Here is a 20,783-nt window from a genome sequence, read left to right on the forward strand (position 1 = left end):
TAAGTAACATTTTAAATTTTATTCAATGATAAAAATCACTAATGATTTCAAACTTCTGAGCATTACTTACAATTTATTATCAATTTATATAATTTTTTTATCTATTTATTATTTTTAACATTGGAATTTTTGAAAACAACATTTGGCACTTTGGGACCTGCAAATAATTGGAACCTAGTATGTGTACCACAACCTAAGAATTTTTCAGAAAAAAAAACAACCCACATTACTAAAGCCCTCAAATAATGAAATAATATCCCTTCAAATTTTCGAAAATCTAAAACAGGTAAGGAATTTTGGGCTAAATATTTAACCTCGTATTTCACATCTTTATCATTTACATTTCACACATGTAACATCAGTGATTTTCCTACTTATATAACAGACTCCGAAAAAGGGCCTCTTCCCAATTGAAATTTTCTTTAATATCATGCAGTTTTCCCAAAAATCTGAACATAAACCTGCTTTTTTCTTCCCAAATTAGCAATTTTAGCAATAATTTTTCCCAAAATCAAGAGGCTAAGGCCTCTTCCCAATTAAGCGAGAAAAATCACTGAACATGTTTAGTGTTTTAATAAAATAAAATTCTAAATTTCATTAACAGAATTACCATGGTAGTTTTTTATGTATTTTATTGGATGTACTGACAGAATTATGCATTTAATTCTGACAATTTCCCTATACATTGTACAACAGTGCTGTTCTGTTATAACCATGCTGTTATAGTTATACATGTATATATTTAAAAATTGTTAGATTCTTTGATCCCTTTAATGGAATATTGAGAAACAAAATATGTAGCCTGAATAAATAAACGCTTCAAGCATGATATATACAGTAACACTGTGAGTAATCTAGATGAAATGTTGTGACACATTGTACAGAACACCAGTGTGCTAACTAACAAATATAGTTGTACCCGTGCCAAAAAAACTTCCCTCAAATAAAAACAGGCTTTAATATGATTGAAATTTGTTCTTTTGCAAATTCGGTTAAACTGTTGAACTGAATATTTTACATGAAACAAACCTACTCATGGGTATCAGGCTCAACTAAACAGAATATTATCAATTCAAATAATCCCACAAAATTGGCAAAAACTTTTTCCTATTTCTTACATTATGATTTCTATAGCACATGAAGAAAGCAGCAATAAATTAAGGACTTAACTTTTACAAAACCTTATGATATATAACACTTTATCATCTTAACATAAACAAGATATGTTTGTAAAACATGTATGCCCCCTATCAGCAGCCAATTAGTCATGTGATAAGGTTATTATGACTTCTGACCCAGTGATCAAACAATTAATAAGGGTTATCAAGTATCTACTGGTCATGACCTTAACCTTTGACCCCTTGACCCAAAACTCAATAGGGGTCATCTGCTGGTCACGACCAATCATCATACAAAGTTTGAAGTTCCTAGGCCTCAGCGTTTTTAGTTAATTGATCGGAAACCGTTTTAACATACAAGGTCAATGTGACCTTGACCTTTGACCCCTTGACCCCTAAATCAATAGGTCATCTGCTGGTCATGACCAATCACCATACCATGTTTGAAGTTCCTAGGCCAAAGGGTTCTTAAGTTATTGATTTGAAAGCATTTTTACCTACAAGGTCAAAGTGACCTTGCCCTTTGATACCTTAACCCCAATATCAATAGGGGTCATCTACTGGTCATGACCAATAATCATACCAAGTTTGAAGTTCCTAGGCCTAAGGGTTCTTTAGTTATTGATCGGAAACCGTTTTTACCTAAGAGGTCAATGTGACCTTGACCTTTGACCCCTTGACCCCAAAATCAATAGGGGTCATCTACTGATCATGACCAATCACCATATCAAGTTTGAAGTCCCTAGGCCTAAGGGTTCTTTCATTATGGATCGGAAACGGTTTTTACCTACAAAGTCAATTTGACCTGGACCTTTGACCCCTTAACCCCAAAATCAATAGGGGTCATCTGCTGGTCATGACCAATCACCATACCAAGTTTGAAGTTCCTAGGCCTAAGGGTTCTTTCGTTATTGATCGGAAATCGTTTTTACCTACAAGGTCAATGTGACCTTGACCTTTGACCCCTTAACCCCAAAATCAATAGGGGTCATCTGCTGGTCATGACCAATCACCATACCAAGTTTGAAGTTCCTAGGCCTAAGGGTTCTTTTGTTATTGATCAGAAACCGTTTTTACCCAAGAGGTCAATGTGACCTTGACCTTTGACCCCTTGACCCTAAAATCAATAGGGGTCATCTACTGATCATGACCAATCACCATACCAAGTTTGAAGTTCTTTAGTTATTGATCAGAAACTGTTATTGCTTACAAGGTCAATGTGACCTTGACCTTTGACCCCTTGACCCCAAAATCAATAGGGGTCATCTACTGATCATGACCAATCACCATACCAAGTTTGAAGTTCCTAGGCCTTAAAGTTCTTTAGTTATTGATCGGAAACCGTTTTTGCTTACAAGGTCAATGTGACCTTGACCTTTGACCCCTTGACCCCAAAATCAATAGGGATCATCTACTGATCATGACCAATCACCATATCAAGTTTGAAGTTCCTAGGCCTTAAGGTTCTTTAGTTATTGATCGGAAACCGTTTTTACCTAAGAGGTCAATGTGACCTTGACCTTTGACCCCTTGACCCCAAAATCAATAGGGATCATCTACTGATCATGACCAATCACCATATCAAGTTTGAAGTTCCTAGGCCTTAAGGTTCTTTAGTTATTGATCAGAAACCGTTTTTGCTTACAAGGTCAATGTGACCTTGACCTTTGACCCCTTGAACCCAAAATCAATAGGGATCATCTACTGATCATGACCAATCACCATATCAAGTTTGAAGTTCCTAGGCCTTAAGGTTCTTTAGTTATTGATCGGAAACCGTTTTTGCTTACAAGGTCATTGTGACCTTGACCTTTGACCCCTTGACCCCAAAATCAATAGGGGTCATCTACTGGTCATGACCAATCACCATACCAAGTTTGAAGTTCCTAGGCCTAAGGGTTCTTTAGTTATCACTCGGAAACCATTTGGTCTACGGACCGACGGACCGACAAGTGCAAAGCAATATACCCCCTTTTCTTCGAAATGGGGGCATAATTACATGTGATTATCAGATATAAATAATTAAAGTTCTTACAACTACTAATAGTCAATATCAGATTATATCATTTAACAAAATGATCATTCTTCCAATTCACTTATACATACACAACTTGTTTGTAATTTCATACAATTATGTGCATAAACTATAAATGGTATAAGAGAACACCTCTCTCTTTTTTTTCTTGTTAAGAGGAACATGGAATCGGATGGAAACTTGTATGATTTCATTAACTTATTACCTTTAGTTTATTTTTTGAAGACCACTAGTAGATGTCCTAACTAAAGAGGAGAAGGTAGGACACCAAGGAAAAGGGTACTCGACTTTTTGAGCCCCCAGAAGCTTGGCTTAGCTTAGCTTGGAAACAACAGTCCCAATTAGGGCTACATCCTTCATTATCTTCACAGGTTACCTGTACATCAAGGTCTAATTAACCGCTGCACAGAAACCTACTTTCAACTCAAAATTCAGCTCTATGGCTAACACTTTGTGGAAACTGCTCAAAGGTATTAAACTATGGCCACTTTGAGCTTCAAGATAAAACCTTTGACATATACAGGCTCTGGACAGACTTCTTTTTGTGCTTTAACAGGCAGATGGACCTTCATTTATCATAAATTATACTACAGGGCTTTTTTTCACAAGTTGGGGAAGCAGCCCAGCCCTTAATTTTGGGGAAAAATTAGGCACAGGCTAAAACGCAGATGCTTATGCAGACAATATAGGATATATAGTAAAACGCAGACAATATAGATATAGAGTGTATTCACAAAACGCAGACAATATAGAATAAGAAGGGGTAAATTACACCCTTCAAAGCTGCTTAGATTTGTAGTTTTAAGATCAAAATTTTCAGATATTAGAGATTTATAGGTATTGATATTAATTCAAATTAATTTAATTAAAATCTAACATAGAATAAAACAAGAAACATGGCAATGCCATGAAACCAGGTTTTCAATTATCACCATTGCAGATAAATATGTTGTATTTGAAATACAAATACAAGCAACAAACAATGTAACTATGTGCAATGTAAAACATGAATAATGTAGGAGGAATTGCCACTGAAGAAGTGTTCACTATATATTCTGTATAAGGAAAAAAAACAAAGGGCCATAATTAGGTCAAAAATTATCCAATCAAAAACCCCGACAATATGTGCCAGGGTGCTTGGTGACAAAGCTTCTGTGAAAGTTTGAACAAAATCCGTTGAGAAATGTAGGACAAGTTCAGCACAGAAGAATTTGTTCACTATATATTCTGTATAAGGAAAAAAAACAAAGGGCCATAATTAGATCAAATATTATCCAATCACAAAACCCTGACAATATGCGCCAGGGCACATGATGACAAAGCTTCTGTGAAAGTTTGAACAAAATCCGTTGAGAATTGTAGAGGGAGTTCAGCACAGAAGAAATTGTTCACTATATATTCTATATAAGGAAAAAAAACAAAGGGCAATAATTAGGTCAAATATTATCCAATCGCAAAACCCCGACAATATGCCGCAGGGCACCTGGTGATCAAGGTTCTGTGAAAAGTTCAAATTTTTTAAAATTTTCAAGTTACAAAGTAGACATGAAATAATATATCATATCTTTTTTAAATTACCTCCAAAGATGATATGACCTTTGACTGCCAAATCAAGTTAAAATCATGTAAACAGGATTTTCAATGTTAATGTCACTGTGACCTTGACCTTGGAGCCAGCCATGCGGAACATGCGTTCTGCACGTCATCTTGATGTGGTAAACATTTGTCTGAAGTTTCATCAAAATTCTTCAAAGGGTTGAAGAGTTACAGAGCGGACAGGATTTTCAATGTTAATGTCACTGTGACCTTGACCTTGGAGCCAGCCATGCGGAACATGCGTTCTGCACGTCATCTTGATGTGGTAAACATTTGTCTGAAGTTTCATCAAAATTCTTCAAAGGGTTGAAGAGTTACAGAGCGGACAGGATTTTCAATGTTAATGTCACTGTGACCTTGACCTTGGAGCCAGCCATGCGGAACATGCGTTCTGCACGTCATCTTGATGTGGTAAACATTTGTCTGAAGTTTCATCAAAATTCTTCAAAGGGTTGAAGAGTTACAGAGCGGACAGGATTTTCAATGTTAATGTCACTGTGACCTTGACCTTGGAGCCAGCCATGCGGAACATGCGTTCTGCACGTCATCTTGATGTGGTAAACATTTGTCTGAAGTTTCATCAAAATTCTTCAAAGGGTTGAAGAGTTACAGAGCGGACAGGATTTTCAATGTTAATGTCACTGTGACCTTGACCTTGGAGCCAGCCATGCGGAACATGCGTTCTGCACGTCATCTTGATGTGGTAAACATTTGTCTGAAGTTTCATCAAAATTCTTCAAAGGGTTGAAGAGTTACAGAGCGGACACAATTTCGTTTGACGCCCGCCCGCCCATCCGCCCGCCATACCCCAATCTAATAACCAGGATTTTCAAAATTGAAAACCTGGTTAAAAACCCTTTCTTATATCACTATTTATATATTTATTGTTGATATTATGATACTAATAAAACATTTAAATAAAAACATTTCTAATCTCTAATTAAAATGTTATTTTTGTATCAAATAATAATTCTTATAAATCTCTTATTTTATAAAGTTAATCTGGAAAAAAAAGTGGTGACAAGCAGTTAAGAGTCTAATTCACACCTTCTATTTCTATATCGTCTGCGTTTTGTGAAAACACTCTATATCTATATTGTCTGCGTTTTACTATATATTCTATATTGTCTGCATAAGCGTCTGCGTTTTTGACCGGCCCGAAAAATTACATGGTATATTTGCAAAAGGGGAAGAAAAAACTTGATGTAAATTCAATATTTGGGGAAAACTGCATGATTTTAAAGAAATTTTCTTTGGGGAAGCAGCCCTATACCGGCCCCTGTAATAGAGGGTAAAAAGGCCCTGTACTACTACTACCAATAAGGATTATGTGTAAGAGGTCTGTACTTGATAGCATAACACAACTTTTGTGACTCCATTAGGCAAATGGACCCTGATTACACATAGATAAATGGGGTACTCTGTGATGAACTTAAAAAAATACACTTAAATATACTGACAAATATGACAGTTTTCAAACCATCTATAAAACAGACAGACTGACAAAATTTGATCAGATAGAAAGTTTTTTGCCAAATGTTTCTTTTTTTTATCTACTAAGAGTGCCTTACATCAACATCTGAGCCCTATATTTTACAACATGTCCAAACCCATCTAAAAAACAGGTATCCTTTGAACACACAGAAATCCAGACTCACTGAGTACTTATCTTACATACTGTATCAGGGTAGTGTTAACTTACCAATTTTACTGTTAAAATGAATAAATAAATAAAACTGTCAATAAAAGTGGCCTTCAAGAAAAACTTTTACAATTTCTTTCATCTCAATAACTTTTGAGTTTTTGTGTTTGACATTTTCAGTTTGATACTGTATGGTATTACCATATTGTAAATTAGTGAAAGTGAAGACACTATGGAATTTATTTATAGCAGAAAGTGTTATTTTTTATGAAGATGAAGAAATTATTGTTGCACACATCTTGGAACAGTGCCATAATGCTAACAGTTTTTCTATTCCTTTTTTTCCATGAAATTTTGAGCAACATGCATGAGAGTATGTGTGATAGAGATTACATAAACATATCTATCTTCATACCCTCTAGTTTCTCTCCCAGTAAACATTGTGACTGTATGAGACTGTGTCACACTCTCGTCACGTCACATACATTTAAACATGTATGACTAGCTTGTAAGAAATTATGTAAAGTCCATCAATTTATATGCATTTTGTAAACGTGGGATTCTTAGTTTATAAAATGTCCTTTTGTAACAAAATCATAACTGCAAATGTTTTTGCCATTTCACACATTTATGAACTCGCTGATAATATCTGTGCATGAAAATTACCCTGATTCTAAGCCAATATCATAACTTTTTATTCAGTAAATAAAAAAAAGTGTTCGGAAATGATGCAAATAGAAACTGGAGCTACATCAAGGTGTGTGTGTTTTTATAATCTGCATTTATGCTTGCATTCCTATCAAATCTACTAGATTACATGCCACTTTCTAGACACAAAACTTCTTAGATTAAAATTCTGTTTTAAGATGCTATTTGCACAGAAAACCTTTTCATGTTGGGCCAAATGCAAATCAACCTTTTAATTCATGTTGTTTTGATGAATGCCAAGATGTCAGATACTTATCTTGCAGCTATACTTTGGTTCACTGAATGTTTCAATTATTTCATACAGTTAATTAAGCTGTTTGGATGACAATAAAAACTTACAATTAGCAGGTATCAATTTTACTATAAATTTACTATAGAACTATTCCCTATAGTAATTTCATAATAATGATAAATTAACAGGGATATCAAATAACAACTATAATTATTTCTTTATGAAAGCATTGATTTTACTAAATAGAATCTTACTGATATGAGGTTTCCTGTTCTGTACCATCTACTGAATACAAGTATCATAACTGACTTGTCTACGTATGTATCCTGTACTGTACCATTTACTGAATACAAGCATCATAACTGACTTGTCTACGTATGTATCAACACTGGCTTGCCTATGCCAGAATCAACACTGGCTTGCCAATGCCAGAATCAACACTGGCTTGCCTATGCCAGTATCACCACTGACTTGCCTATGCCAGTATCAACAATGGCTTGCCTATGCCAGTATCGACACTGACTTGCCTAAGCCAGAATCAACACTGACTTGCCTATGCCAGTATCAATACTGACTTGTCTATGCCAGCAATAGTACTAACTTCCTTTTGCCAGCATTAACACTGACATCACTATGCCAGTGTCAACACTAACTTGCCTATGCCAGCATTTACTTTAACTTCCCTATGTCAGCATTAACACTGACTTCCCTATGCCAGCATTGATACTGACTTGCCAGGTATGTCAGCAATAACACTGACTTCCCTATGCCAGCATTAACTTTAACTTGCCTATGCTAGCATTAACACTGACTTGCCTATGGAAATAGTCGACTGTAATCACTGCCTCTTCATACCCACATAATAGCAAAGTCTTTAACCCCTGGTAATACTGCAAAACACCTGCCATGTGTACCTTGCTAAGTCCTATCAATGCAATTTGGACATATCTTCCTCCATTTTTGTGTCAGTTTAGTAAAAAGCACAGTATTGACCTGGCAGTGTGAGGACAGACAAAAGGTACATGCTTGGCTTATTTCTCTCATATATAATAAGTCTTGGTTTTTTAATGAGTGATGCATAATGTCATTAATGTGAGACAATTATTCCTGCACTATAAGGAAGTGTGTAAAATTGTGTAAGTATTTACAAAGAAACAATAGTTACCTGGATCATTTGCTTCATCTTCTTGTATTTCTACATCTTTGTCATCAGTTATTCTCTGCTGTAACATCTGCACTAAAAACCGACAATGACGTGGTGGTATCAATTTGAGTAGTGAGTACAGAACTACAGTCTGTTCACAAGTGCTCCAACTCCCAAACCATGTTGTTACAGAGTTCACCTGATCTCGAAACATATTGTTCGATTTCATCTTCATAGTCTTTTTGTCTGTACCTCTAATGTCATTGTAATGAAACTCTTCCCAACTACTTTTTCATTTTGTCTCACTTGTTTATAATAGGATTACAGCAAGGTTGAAGGTATTTTTTATCTGCATTTCATGACTCGTCTTTGGTTAACATGACTTTCTGCAAATAGAACATAAAGGATGATGTAGTCAGTACATAAAAACCGTGATCTTTTTTCATGTCTACCTGCGGCATAATTCAATCAACAATATTACAACTCATGAAAAATCTGTTGACAGATGGTATATCATAGTCACAAGACAAAACATGTATGTAAACAATTATAGAGAGAATAACAACATTCTACCGTACATTCCCCCTTACATTCAGATTGTATGTTAACTGGCAACGACACTAAATGTTTGTTTGGTTTGCCATGTTTTTGTGTAAATATCCTTGAAGCTGATTATTTTCTGTCCGACAAAAAAACGTGAAGAAAATTGCACATGGAGAAGTTAACGTAGAAATCTGCAGCAGTAACAGCAGCGCTAGATTGACAAGATTAATTTTCTCTGTCAATAGTCTCAATGCTGTACCAACTGCTGCATACAATATATCTCATATTAAAAATCATACATTATATGAAAAAAACCTTCTGGGGATAAAACACAACTTTTCTGCTGATTAAAGGTTTATCAAACTATTTTTCCATTAATAACACTGAATTAACTTCTTTAATAATCTAATAGTATTAGTCTTCACCAATCACTTTAACTAAATCTTAGGACTGTATGCACTTTATGGTAATTGGTCAAATAATGTTTTTGTGTTAAAGGCCACAGTGACCTTGACCTTTGAACCATGACCCCAAAATCAGTATGAGTCAACTAATAGTCACAAACAACTTCCACATGAAATCTTAAAATTATTTAGAATATTCCATGTGAGATTAATGTATTAAAAGCTGTTCATACTATCCATATTTTCATCTTCCACTATTTTAATGTAAAGTGATTTTTGGCCGATCATTTAGAACTTTTAATGTGTCTACCAATGAAAGAAGATGAAAGGTTTTCCACACAATTTATATTAGAACAGTTGATGACAGTTTTCTCTAAAACTGAAACATTTACTTAAGTCTTGCACACTATATTTGTTTATGGTTTCAAGTTTAGAGGCAGAATAATGCATGCATTAATTAACATCAATGATTCAACTGTAATATATTCATTACTCAACATTCAGATTGGGATATTCACTGTATATATTTATTACATAACATTATAAAAACTGGTACAGAATAAACCAAACCTTTGTTTATTGTAGGAATTTGGCGTGCAAGAAATTGTCAAGAAAAACCACATCTATCATACATCTCATTTACACCCAGCAAAAACAATAAACATATAAATGTTAGTTTTAAATATAAGTAATTTCAATCAAGTTTCTTATTTCAAGGACAGTTTAACTATAAATCATCATAAATTATTCACTAAACATAACTGTTACATTTGTAAACACTTTGCTCTTAAGTATTTTGAACTGTGCACGATATTGTATTATTTCAAGTGACAAATATACAGTATGACTAATACTAGGTAACTGTACTTTACTTATTATATCGTGTGTTGAAAAACCCATTAAATTAATTTTAAAAAGTCAAAGGTGAACATGTTTAAGAGCAAAGTTTTATCTTTTTCAGAACAGTTGTTTCTTTCACAAGTTGTAACGTGAAACCTGCATGAAAACAATGACGGGCTACTATGATTGTTATAGTCATTTCAATGTTTAAACATTTATCAGACAATAATCTAAAATACCCCCCTATCTTTGTATAAATGCCCTATGGTGCATTGAAAATAGGACTTCCAAAAGATTAACAAATGATAACTCAACTACTGAATAAAAACCCTTATTAGCACAATATTATAGATAAGTGACCCTATTCAAGTATCGAAGCTGAACTAGTGAATGGTTGAGTGAATTACAACTTTAAGTTTTAGGTCAAACATGTTTATACAATGTCCTCAGTATTCGTATAGTGTTGTCCTGATAGTGATTACCTGTATTATCCTGATAATAATTAGCTAATGATAGGTCCTTGCAGACTCTATGATTCTGTTAGATCTTTTATAGTTAATTGTTTACTTAAAGTTTCAAGAGATCATTATGACCTAGCCAGACATGTTTTAAGGTTAAATTAGCGCTTATTTAAAGAAGAATTTTTAAAAGTAGTGGACAATAAATGTTTTTTCTTATTTTATTTTGTTATATTCTATTTGGCACCAATACTGTTAAAAAGTCAGATGGCAACTTTTCAGCTTTACATGTGCAGGCCCTAACCAGCACATGTATAGAACCAAGCCCCTCCATGCATTATTTCAAGCCGGAACCCGCACCTGAAATTGCATTTTAAAGTTTTTCAATAGCAAAGTTATTTTCAGTTGAAATTGTAAGTTATCACTCAACAAACTTCGAGAGGATCAGATAATATCAACACCTACATAATATTTTCAATCTAGAATTTTTTTTTACAAAAATCATTTAACCTTTTAAATTACTAATTATCAAACTTGAATGACTTGCATTACCAAACTATGATGTTTATAAAAGTGAAGTTTCTATTGCTGTATCACTTGGCAACGGAAGCTTACAATGAAGATAAGGTGTACAATATCAAATTTAATCTAATAGACAATGACATAAAATAAAATTTGATGAGTCATACTGGTTACATGGTAAATTAATAACATAGCTTCATACTAATTGCTGGAAACCCAATTAACCACAATGTCAATTTAAGGGAAGTTAATTTAATTATAAACAAATGATGTTAAAGAAAAATATTGTTCCATCTATAAATTAATTTATACTAGTATATGTGATTCCAGTAATGTGGACTGAACTTCTTTGGCTCAGTGTAACATAGAGAATGTAAGCTATGTATGACCAATCATTATATAAACCTAGTATACCGCATATCATTTTGTTTGATTTGTTAATATATGGGTTATATTTTTAATGTCATATGACAATTTTTCAGCTTTAGTGTTGGATTAAGGCATCAAGAGCCTGTCAATCATGAATGTATCATATATTAAGCACAATTAATTACCTGAACCACTGACCTTGTTTGAGGTAATGTATATATTGTATATTCAGATGAAACTTATGCATAATGATGGTGATGATTAGTAAACAATAGGGATAAACTAACTGTAAACCACTAACTGTGGAGTAGGAATTGAACTAAATATGACAACCTTATTACTAAATGGTTAGTCAGACAAAGGCTGACATGATATAAAAGAAAGAATAGTAGTCACAGAATGATTATAATCATTTTAATGTCACAGATATATATCAAACACTTGTGAAAAAATCAACACAGCAAATCTAGCTGGACAAAATCAACAGCAATTTTACATACAAATGGGTAGTACATGTATATACTTAGTTAATATCAAATAATTTACTACCTGTATTCATTATCAGTTTGACATCATAATTCAACATCAAAATTTCTGTATTACTTCTAAGTATAAATAATAGATAATACTATGTCAAATAGAAAGTCAGATTTCTTTTAAAATGATGAGGACTGCCAGCATATATTTTTTTACAAAACAAATATAACAAAATAAAATAATACAAAAATATTTTTTAACGACTTAAAAAAATATTTGTGAAATTAAACAAACGTCAATATCTCCCGAAGTCGTTACTTTCATTTATGTTTATAGAACTGCTATACATAAACAAACAATTTAAACATAAACAGTTTTTTTTTAAATATTAAATAAGAAATTCTATACCTGTACTCTACAGCTATTTACTCCATTAAAACTCTACTTTTATTAACTGACTCTTTTAACTATAAACTGAAATATAATCCTTGTTTTGTTTTAACTTGGCTATGAAATACAAGCTATAATGTTTACAATTTTTGTGTAGGACAGATAATCAGCTACATTTTTCTGTTATCTCCATGGTAGTTCAGCTTGAGTGAGTCAAGTATGAATGAAAAACATTTAGCAACAGATACAGTACAGTGTGTATACAGTTTTACATAGAGACATGATTCAACCTTAATCAATATAACACGCTGCTATGTTATATATACTAAGGCACTAAAACACACTTCTTGTGTCAATATAAATAAAACACAGTTATTGTTTTGTATATTATCAACAGTACAGAACTTTGTCCAGTAATTGAGAGGATTATTGGGGTTAAAATAAATACACTAGTTGAGGATTAAAGTCCTGTAATCAATAATTTCATACACATCGTAACCTTACAATACAGAAATAATGTTTGCTTAAATTGGCTCAGAATCAAGTAGAGAAAAAAAGTCTTCCTTATTTAACTTTCTTAAGGAAACAAACTGATGTTGAATGACTGAAAGTTACTTTATTTAATGTAGATCTCATCTAAAATATCACTTTATTTACCAAATACTCATAATATCATGTGATGGATTTATTACAGACAATGAGACATTTTCTAGGTATTTACGCAACAAACATGTCTGATTTAAGAATATATTGAACAGAAACAGGTTTGGTAAGTTGAATGACTAAATACTGACTGCTTGTCATATGATATAAATATATATTAATCTGTCATAGTCCACTTACCATGAATACATTATCACATTATGTCTGTATGAATTACCTCCCTTCTATATGCAATCAACATGATTATCTTAATTAGTAAACATGTTGTGACATAGTTTATTGATATAAACTAATGCCAAACAATAGAAGCTTCAATGTAATAAACATTTATAAAGGTAATTTATAATAATTATACAATACTTTATGCTACCATTATTGAATACAATTATGACACAGAGCCGAGTTTCCCTAACTTTGATTTTAAATTCTGTAAATAAAAAGGAAACCCATGATAATAATGTACAACAAATCAATATAAACTCTATAGGGCTGTCCATCATAATAAAGATAGATCTGGTTTACAACATAATGGTAACAAGCTTTTTGTAAGCATAAATTACATTTTTTTTCTCAAAAACACTCTTTCACAGTTTCAAGGTTATAAACAGTTCATAAATTCATCAAAGTTACAATAGGAACAAATACATAAACATAACAGAATATTTAGTTCAATGGCAAATTGGACACAACTTATTTCTGGCTTATATTACGAAGACAGGAGGACTTTGAGTTATGTAACAGACATATGATAATAGTCCCAGCGTTTTTTTCTCTACTTTGGGAATGGTACCGGTACCAGACTGATTGGGAAAAAAATGCGTTATTTGACTTAAATTGGAAATTTTTTTATGCATTTTTTCAGCTACAAATCAGATTAGTCATGATGAATAAAGATAGCTAACAGCTTCTACTGTCTAGATAGAACTATTGAGTGGTGATTTATATAAATATGTTGGATTTAAATGATTTCAAAGAAATCACTTGGCCTTGTGGGAATTTTGAACAGCCATTTTGGGAATTTAAACATTGGAAATTGGGAATTTTAATGTCTATTTTCTATTGGGAACAGTACCGTTTTAGGGTAGTAGTTATATAAAGAAAAGAAACACTGAGTCCTAGGTATCAATTTATCAATTAACCATTGTCCATACTTCAAACATTAGTAAGTTTAAAGTAAAGGGACATAAACTGAGACATCTCTTACAAATACATTTTCACAAGGGCAATGATACCATAAAACTTTTTATAAAAATAAAATTGATTTACAATGAGCCGGTGAATTATTGCCGAAAAACTAAGTCCTTAAAGTTGTTGCTTGACTGTTTCAGTAAGTGATTCAGTACCTGTAAAGTATATGTGGAGATGCAGAATATCATTAGCCAATCTGAGAATACCTTTCTTATGAGGGCATGTATAGATCATCAAGCTACTGTGAAATAAATTTGTTTGTGTCTGACAAATCTATGCATATTTGTCAACCGCATACTTCAAATATACTACAAATTTATGAACTTTCGGACTTGATTTTACCCCCACTTTTCCAAGGAAAGGGGTAAAAATACCCTAATAACAGGCAGTGGGTACACTGGTTGACCTAACAAATAATATTTATACCAGGCCAATTTGTTAACCAAAGTAAATAATCAGTTGTTTGTTTCAAATATTAAAAAAATAATGGTGAAAAGCTTTTTAATTTGAATTATACTGGATGAGAACATTTCTCAATTTTGTCAAAAACAATTCTAGGGGTAGGATTATATTCTGCAGATCCCAAAATGGTAAGATAAAACTTATTGAACATTCAGCCTTGAATTTTAATATTTACTTTTAAATATTTATTAATAACCATATAATATTTACCATGGAAGAATAAGAAAATAAATAAAAATAGAAAGTTTTGGAGACAACCTAGTCTCAGAAAGGAAAGAGGGCGTTTTTATTGGCATCTGAACTTATTCCATGTTTCAAATGCGAAAGAAAGTTCAGCAATTTCCTGGCTATATATCTGGAGTAACACTTGATTTTAAATATAATTAGAGAAAACGGAATGAAAGTAAGGTATATTCTGGTTGAGACCCTGGGGTCTATTCAAGTACTGGTTTTCCAGATAGTTCAGCGTATTTTTTCTCTACTTTGGGAATGGTGCCGGTACCATACTGATTGGGAAAAAATGCGTTATTTTGACTAAAATTGGGAATTTTTTTAATGCATTTTTTCAGCTACAAATGAGATTAGACATCATGAATAAAGATAGCTAACAGCTTCTACTGTCTAGATAGAACTATTGAGTGGTGATTTATATGAATATGTTGGATTTAAATGATTTTAGAAAAATCACTTTGCCTTGTGGGCATTTTGAACAGCCATTTTGGGAATTTAACATTGGAAATTGGGAATTTAAATGTCTATTTTCTATTGGGAATGGTACCGTTTTAGGGTAGTAGTTATATAAAGAAAAAAAACACTGTAGTTAATCATCAAAGTCTACTACCAGGGCCCTCAATCTACAAAGTCTGCTTTTTTTCCCTTAAACAGAAGCAAAAATTCCCTCAAAACATAATATATAAATTCAATTAAAAAAAGTTTGAAAAGTTATGCTGTTTTTGACAATTAAAATTGATCTGTCTTTTTGTCAGTGGAATAGTGCATGTTTACACCGTTTCACATCGTTCGATCATCAATGTTTGTTCTCAAAATGTATCAAAATAGCAGGTTGTATCATAGTTCTGGCATCCATAACTTTATATGTTGCTTTTATTTTTACGTTGTGCAACAGTAAAGTTATGGGTCAACCCTATTTGCAAAGGCTACCAGCATTTGGCAGTTTGTGTGCCGTACATAAAAACCTATTAAAATCACCCTTATTAATCAAATTTGGGTCAAATAAAAATACCATTTGATTAACAAATCAATTTTGAATCAATTCATGTTTTTTTTTTAAATGAAACTTCAATGACATTGTGTACCCAACTATTTGTAAGGAAAATATGTAGAGAATGTTTACCAATATGGAGTCTGCTTTCAAATGAAATCTCACAGGACTTCAAGTTTTTGGAATTCTAGCATCTATTTTTTAAAGTAAGTGTACGATTTTAAATAAAAACAAACAAATAATTCATGAATCATCACTCAAAACAATATAAATCCAACATATTTTTGGTACAATGTCTGTTATTGAATAAATACACCGTTATTCATAATTGCAAAGCCATGTAGCATTTGGGTCACAGATCACCAAATGTCATGCAAAGGTATCTAAACCTAAATTCTTGCTAGTCACGTGATAATTAGGGCAGCAATGGTGGTGAATTTTATGAAATGTGAACTCACTGATAAACTTTGAGGCATTATTTCATCAATCTAACATTCTGTGTTCAAAAATATAGACTACAGAGTCCCAAATATATCTAACTACCTGTATTAAAAAAGCTTTTGTCCAGATCACACAAATTTATTGAATTACAGCATGACATTAATATGTCACAGTTCTGGTTGACTTTCAATACAGGATTGGCTTCAGCGAACAGGTCTAGTATAAAACCTGTTCGTTGAAGTCTCTTAAGCTAGTCGTATCAGAAAAAACCACTGATATTTACCTGGTAGTTTATTGATATTTTAAAAGGAAATGAAACAAAATACCCCCAGGGCTTTTTTTCACTGGTTGGGGAAGCAGCCCTGCCCTTAATTTTGGGGGAAAATACACAAAATATTTGTCAAGGGAAAGAAAAAACTCGATGTAAATTCATTTTTTGGGGGAAAACTGCATGATTTCAAAGAATTTTTCTTTGGGGAAGCAGCCCTATAACGGCCCCTGCTATAGAAGGAAAAAAACCTGCCCCCACACACTAAAATTCCCTGTTTTGGGTAGCGAACCACTTCCCCCAAACTGGATTGAGAGCCTGGACTACATTGTGCATGATGTAGAAATATTTTATAATAGAATAATTAAAATAAAGAAAAAATTTCATAAGTCATTATGAGCACAATATATGGTTACAAATTTTATCACTCGTAATAACTTGTAATCAACAGAAACCAAGTCATTATTGCAAAGCAATTTCAATCTGAGACAGGTAGGATCATTTTACCTTGACACCGTTTCAACAGAAGCACACTATTTTGTTTGTATTTTTTTATGAAATACGCCTACTTTAACAATTTATGTCCGATTTTTTCACATAAAATTCAACAAATACAATAAAAAGTATTAAATTTATAAATTTACTTACATCTTGAAACATAAATATATCAAAATTCACATTTTTCTACATCATCGGTCATCTTGTTTTGATTTCTGACACTCGTAACATGATGCCCAGCTATTTTTAGCAACCATCGTCACGAAAAGCATGCACCGTGATTATATATTAATGCTTTCTACAACTTTTATCATAATGCAATATTTCACATTCGAATAAACTTTAAAAACTTGAAATTATAAACAGAAACTACTTACACCGCTTTGCACATGTGAAACTAGCATTTCGTGTGGGCTACCAAAATGTTAATGAATAATGTGTGACGTCATATTACGCGGTATCTGGAAAGCCCTGTTTTGACACGAAAGAGGCAGACAGGGGTGTTTTAGAGTTTACTTCCCGCCACTTTTTAAATATGGGCACCATCTCTAGCATGTTAAACTCAAAATTGTAATTTGTCCCAAATATTTTCATTAAATTTTTAAGTATTCGAAAATATTCGTGCAGGTGACCATGATGTTTTAATAATTTAAGCTTATTATATCGATTCTATTAAAGAAATTTGGAAGATAATCATGGAGATCTAAAACTCGATGTTTAAAATGGCGTTGACTCTAGGACATGGACGAATTAAGGGCACCGACGACTAACCCTAATCCTAATATCATAACCCTATTTAAAAAAGATAGATCTAGATCTATACTCACTACTCAGTAGTCACAATATTAATGTAAAATAGAGAAAAACAGAATCCCTAAGGAACGCCAAAAACGACAAAATTGAAAATGTAGGCTTGGTTTGATTGAACCTGTTCAGAAAGTGCAAGTTACCATCCACGCCCCCTAGCACCGGCTCTTAAGCAGAATTCAACATTTAAACATGAAAATGGTGAAATTTTGAATGTAGAAACATCCGCATATTTGTTCATAAGGCGGTTTATCATGGAACCTTCAATGTGACATGTTAGTGGCATTCCATGAAAAGCGGCGTATGGTCCTCAATTAAAGAAATGCGTGTGCCCTAAATGAGAAAACAATGCGCGAAACTAAATAAAATGGAATTTTGAAAGGGGATCTGAGGTTATGAAGCCTGCATATCACAGATAAGACGTCAAAAGACAAATTTAAAAAGCAGGCAACATATCCTAAGGGTGATTATACAGTATTGATAATTCAAGTAGGAATACTGGAACCACCCAAGTTGAAAAAGGCCAAATAGAAGAAACTAAAAATACCACATATCATGCATACACAACAATAATGTCGTGCTGAACGATCTTCAATGATCGAAAATATAACATCTTTGATTATATGTACGGGGCGACTTTTTACAGCCTCCACACGGCACAAATAACACTGATGTGGCAATAAAATAGAAAAAAAAAACAGAACCCCTAAAGAACGTCCAGAACGACCAAATTGAAAACGTTGCAGACTCGGTTTGATTGATCCTGATCAAAACGCTAAATTTTTAAAAAGCAGAATCCCTAAAGATAGCTATAGCCCAACACGGCAACACTGAAAGTGTTGCTAAAGCACGGTGCGTAATCGTTTCGGGCTGATTTGGAATATTTCCCCGTTCCTGAACTGATTTGGATTTATGACACCGGATTGATTAAGATAAAGTGGATTTTGAGCTAGACAAGGTAAGAACATTTAAAAAAACACATTTACAACTGATATTCTTTGAATATTCTACTTGCACGGAACATTGCTATGTTAAAAGAATTCGTAACGGTATACAACTTTATAAATATGATAAACAAGATCAACAAGGAAATTCGGCGTTCAATGAACTCAACCACCACACGACCTAGCAACAAGAACCATAGGCAAGAAGCCCAGGCGGACCCCAAACAAAAACAGGACAGGACACAAGGCAGAGTACGGACAGGCTAATCACTAAAATGATAAATAATTTGAAGCTGACGAGGAACTCAAAGAAAACTAATAATTGATCAAATAATAGGAAATAATTTGCACCTGACAAGGAATTGAAAGAAAACAAATAAATGACTGAAAACAGGCAGACATACGACATAACATGTATACACAACAATTATGTAAAGCTGAACGATCTTCAAAGATCGAAAATATAACATCTTTGATTAAATGTACGGGAAGACTTTTAACGGCCGCCACACGGCACAAATAACACTGATGTGACTATAAAATAGAGACAAACAGACTCCCTAAAGAAAGCCCAACACGGCCAACCACCAAACTAGAAAAAAAGACCAAATAGAAGGAACTATAAAAGTATCGCAGCAAATTTTGTAGTACTGAACGATCTTCAAGGATTGAAAATAAAACACCTTTCATTATAAGTATGAGCGACTTTTTTACGGCCGCCACACGTCACAAATAACACTGACGTGACCATACAATGCAGAATCTACTTAAAGACAACCTCCTTCCAAATAATGGTTAGAAATTCAAACATAGGGCCTATTATTCAAATATCCCTACTTATTTATAAAATTAAGTATAAAGAAATAAGGCAGAGTTCTATCATAGCTCCTTCCAAATATTTTAAAGATATACTATGCTCATCTTTTGGTAAAATACTTTTATTTGCAGACATTTATTGAAATCTAGTAAATGCTTCCTTATATGTCTAATTTGAATCAGTGAATGTATATAAACTATGGTTGGAAAGCTGCAATTTCCTATTACTTGCAAAGTTAATTTGGTCTATTCTTATAAAAAAAAACTGCCATTTTTTTATGACACTTTGCAATCATAATGTGATTACCTGTAGTGTGTAGAGTGTAAACCATTACCTACCTTCAAATGATGTTTGTTTTACATTTCAAATGAGAGTGTAAAGTAAAATTTTACTATTTTTTTCAAATTTCAAATTTGAGCATTATATAACTATATATATAAATATCCATTTAGACAAAAACACATAGTAGTTCTAGATCTAGAATTTAATATGATGTTTGTGTCGCCTCTACAGAGTAGTGGCGACATATAAGGGTGACCACCGTCGTCTGTCTGTCTGTCTGTCTGTCTGACTGACTGACTGTCCGTCGCAAAACTTGTCAGGACTACTCCTCAAAAACTACTGGTGTACTTTCATCCAAATTTTACAGCTAAAATCAACAAGGAAAGGCGGCGTTCAATGAATGCACCCCCCACACACGACCCAGTTCCATGAGCCCAGGAGGCTAGTCGTGCATATCGTCGGCATTTTCCTGTATTGATTTTCTGTTAGAGGTATGGCCCTTTAATGATTTTCATTTTTTAAATTTTGTCAGGACTTATCCCCTTATACCACTATTCACTATTGCAATTTCAATGAAACGTTACAGGATTAACTCAAGTACATTGTACTTGCGCATATTACACGGGTTTTCCGCTTGAATGATTTATATTCGAGTTATTGCTCTCAGATAAAAAAAAGAAGGTGTTTTTGTGTTGCCAGCTACACAGACGCTT

At 33.2% G+C, this 20,783-nt stretch overlaps 1 protein-coding gene across 4 annotated transcripts in view; it reads right to left on the bottom strand.

Moving 5' to 3' along the window:
• The window catches only part of LOC132747409 (protein Smaug homolog 1-like), a 51,827-nt gene extending 34,152 nt beyond the window's left edge, over window positions 1-17,675 (bottom strand). The window contains exons 1-2 of one of the 4 annotated variants that reach the window (XM_060736801.1): window positions 17,598-17,675; window positions 8,497-8,861 (exon numbers count right to left, since the gene is read on the bottom strand). In XM_060736801.1, the coding sequence (XP_060592784.1) occupies window positions 8,497-8,710 (214 nt within the window). In that variant the 5' untranslated portion in view covers window positions 8,711-8,861; window positions 17,598-17,675. Of the gene's footprint in view, window positions 1-8,496; window positions 8,862-12,496; window positions 12,855-17,370; window positions 17,576-17,597 lie in introns of those variants that run through there. The other 3 variants (XM_060736793.1, XM_060736810.1, XM_060736785.1) reach the window with 3 other exon arrangements.
• Between the last annotated feature and the right edge of the window lie 3,108 nt (window positions 17,676-20,783).

Source organism: Ruditapes philippinarum, unplaced genomic scaffold (assembly GCF_026571515.1).
Source record: "Ruditapes philippinarum isolate M1 unplaced genomic scaffold, ASM2657151v2 ctg1349_1_1_1_1, whole genome shotgun sequence".
NCBI lineage: Eukaryota > Metazoa > Mollusca > Bivalvia > Venerida > Veneridae > Ruditapes > Ruditapes philippinarum.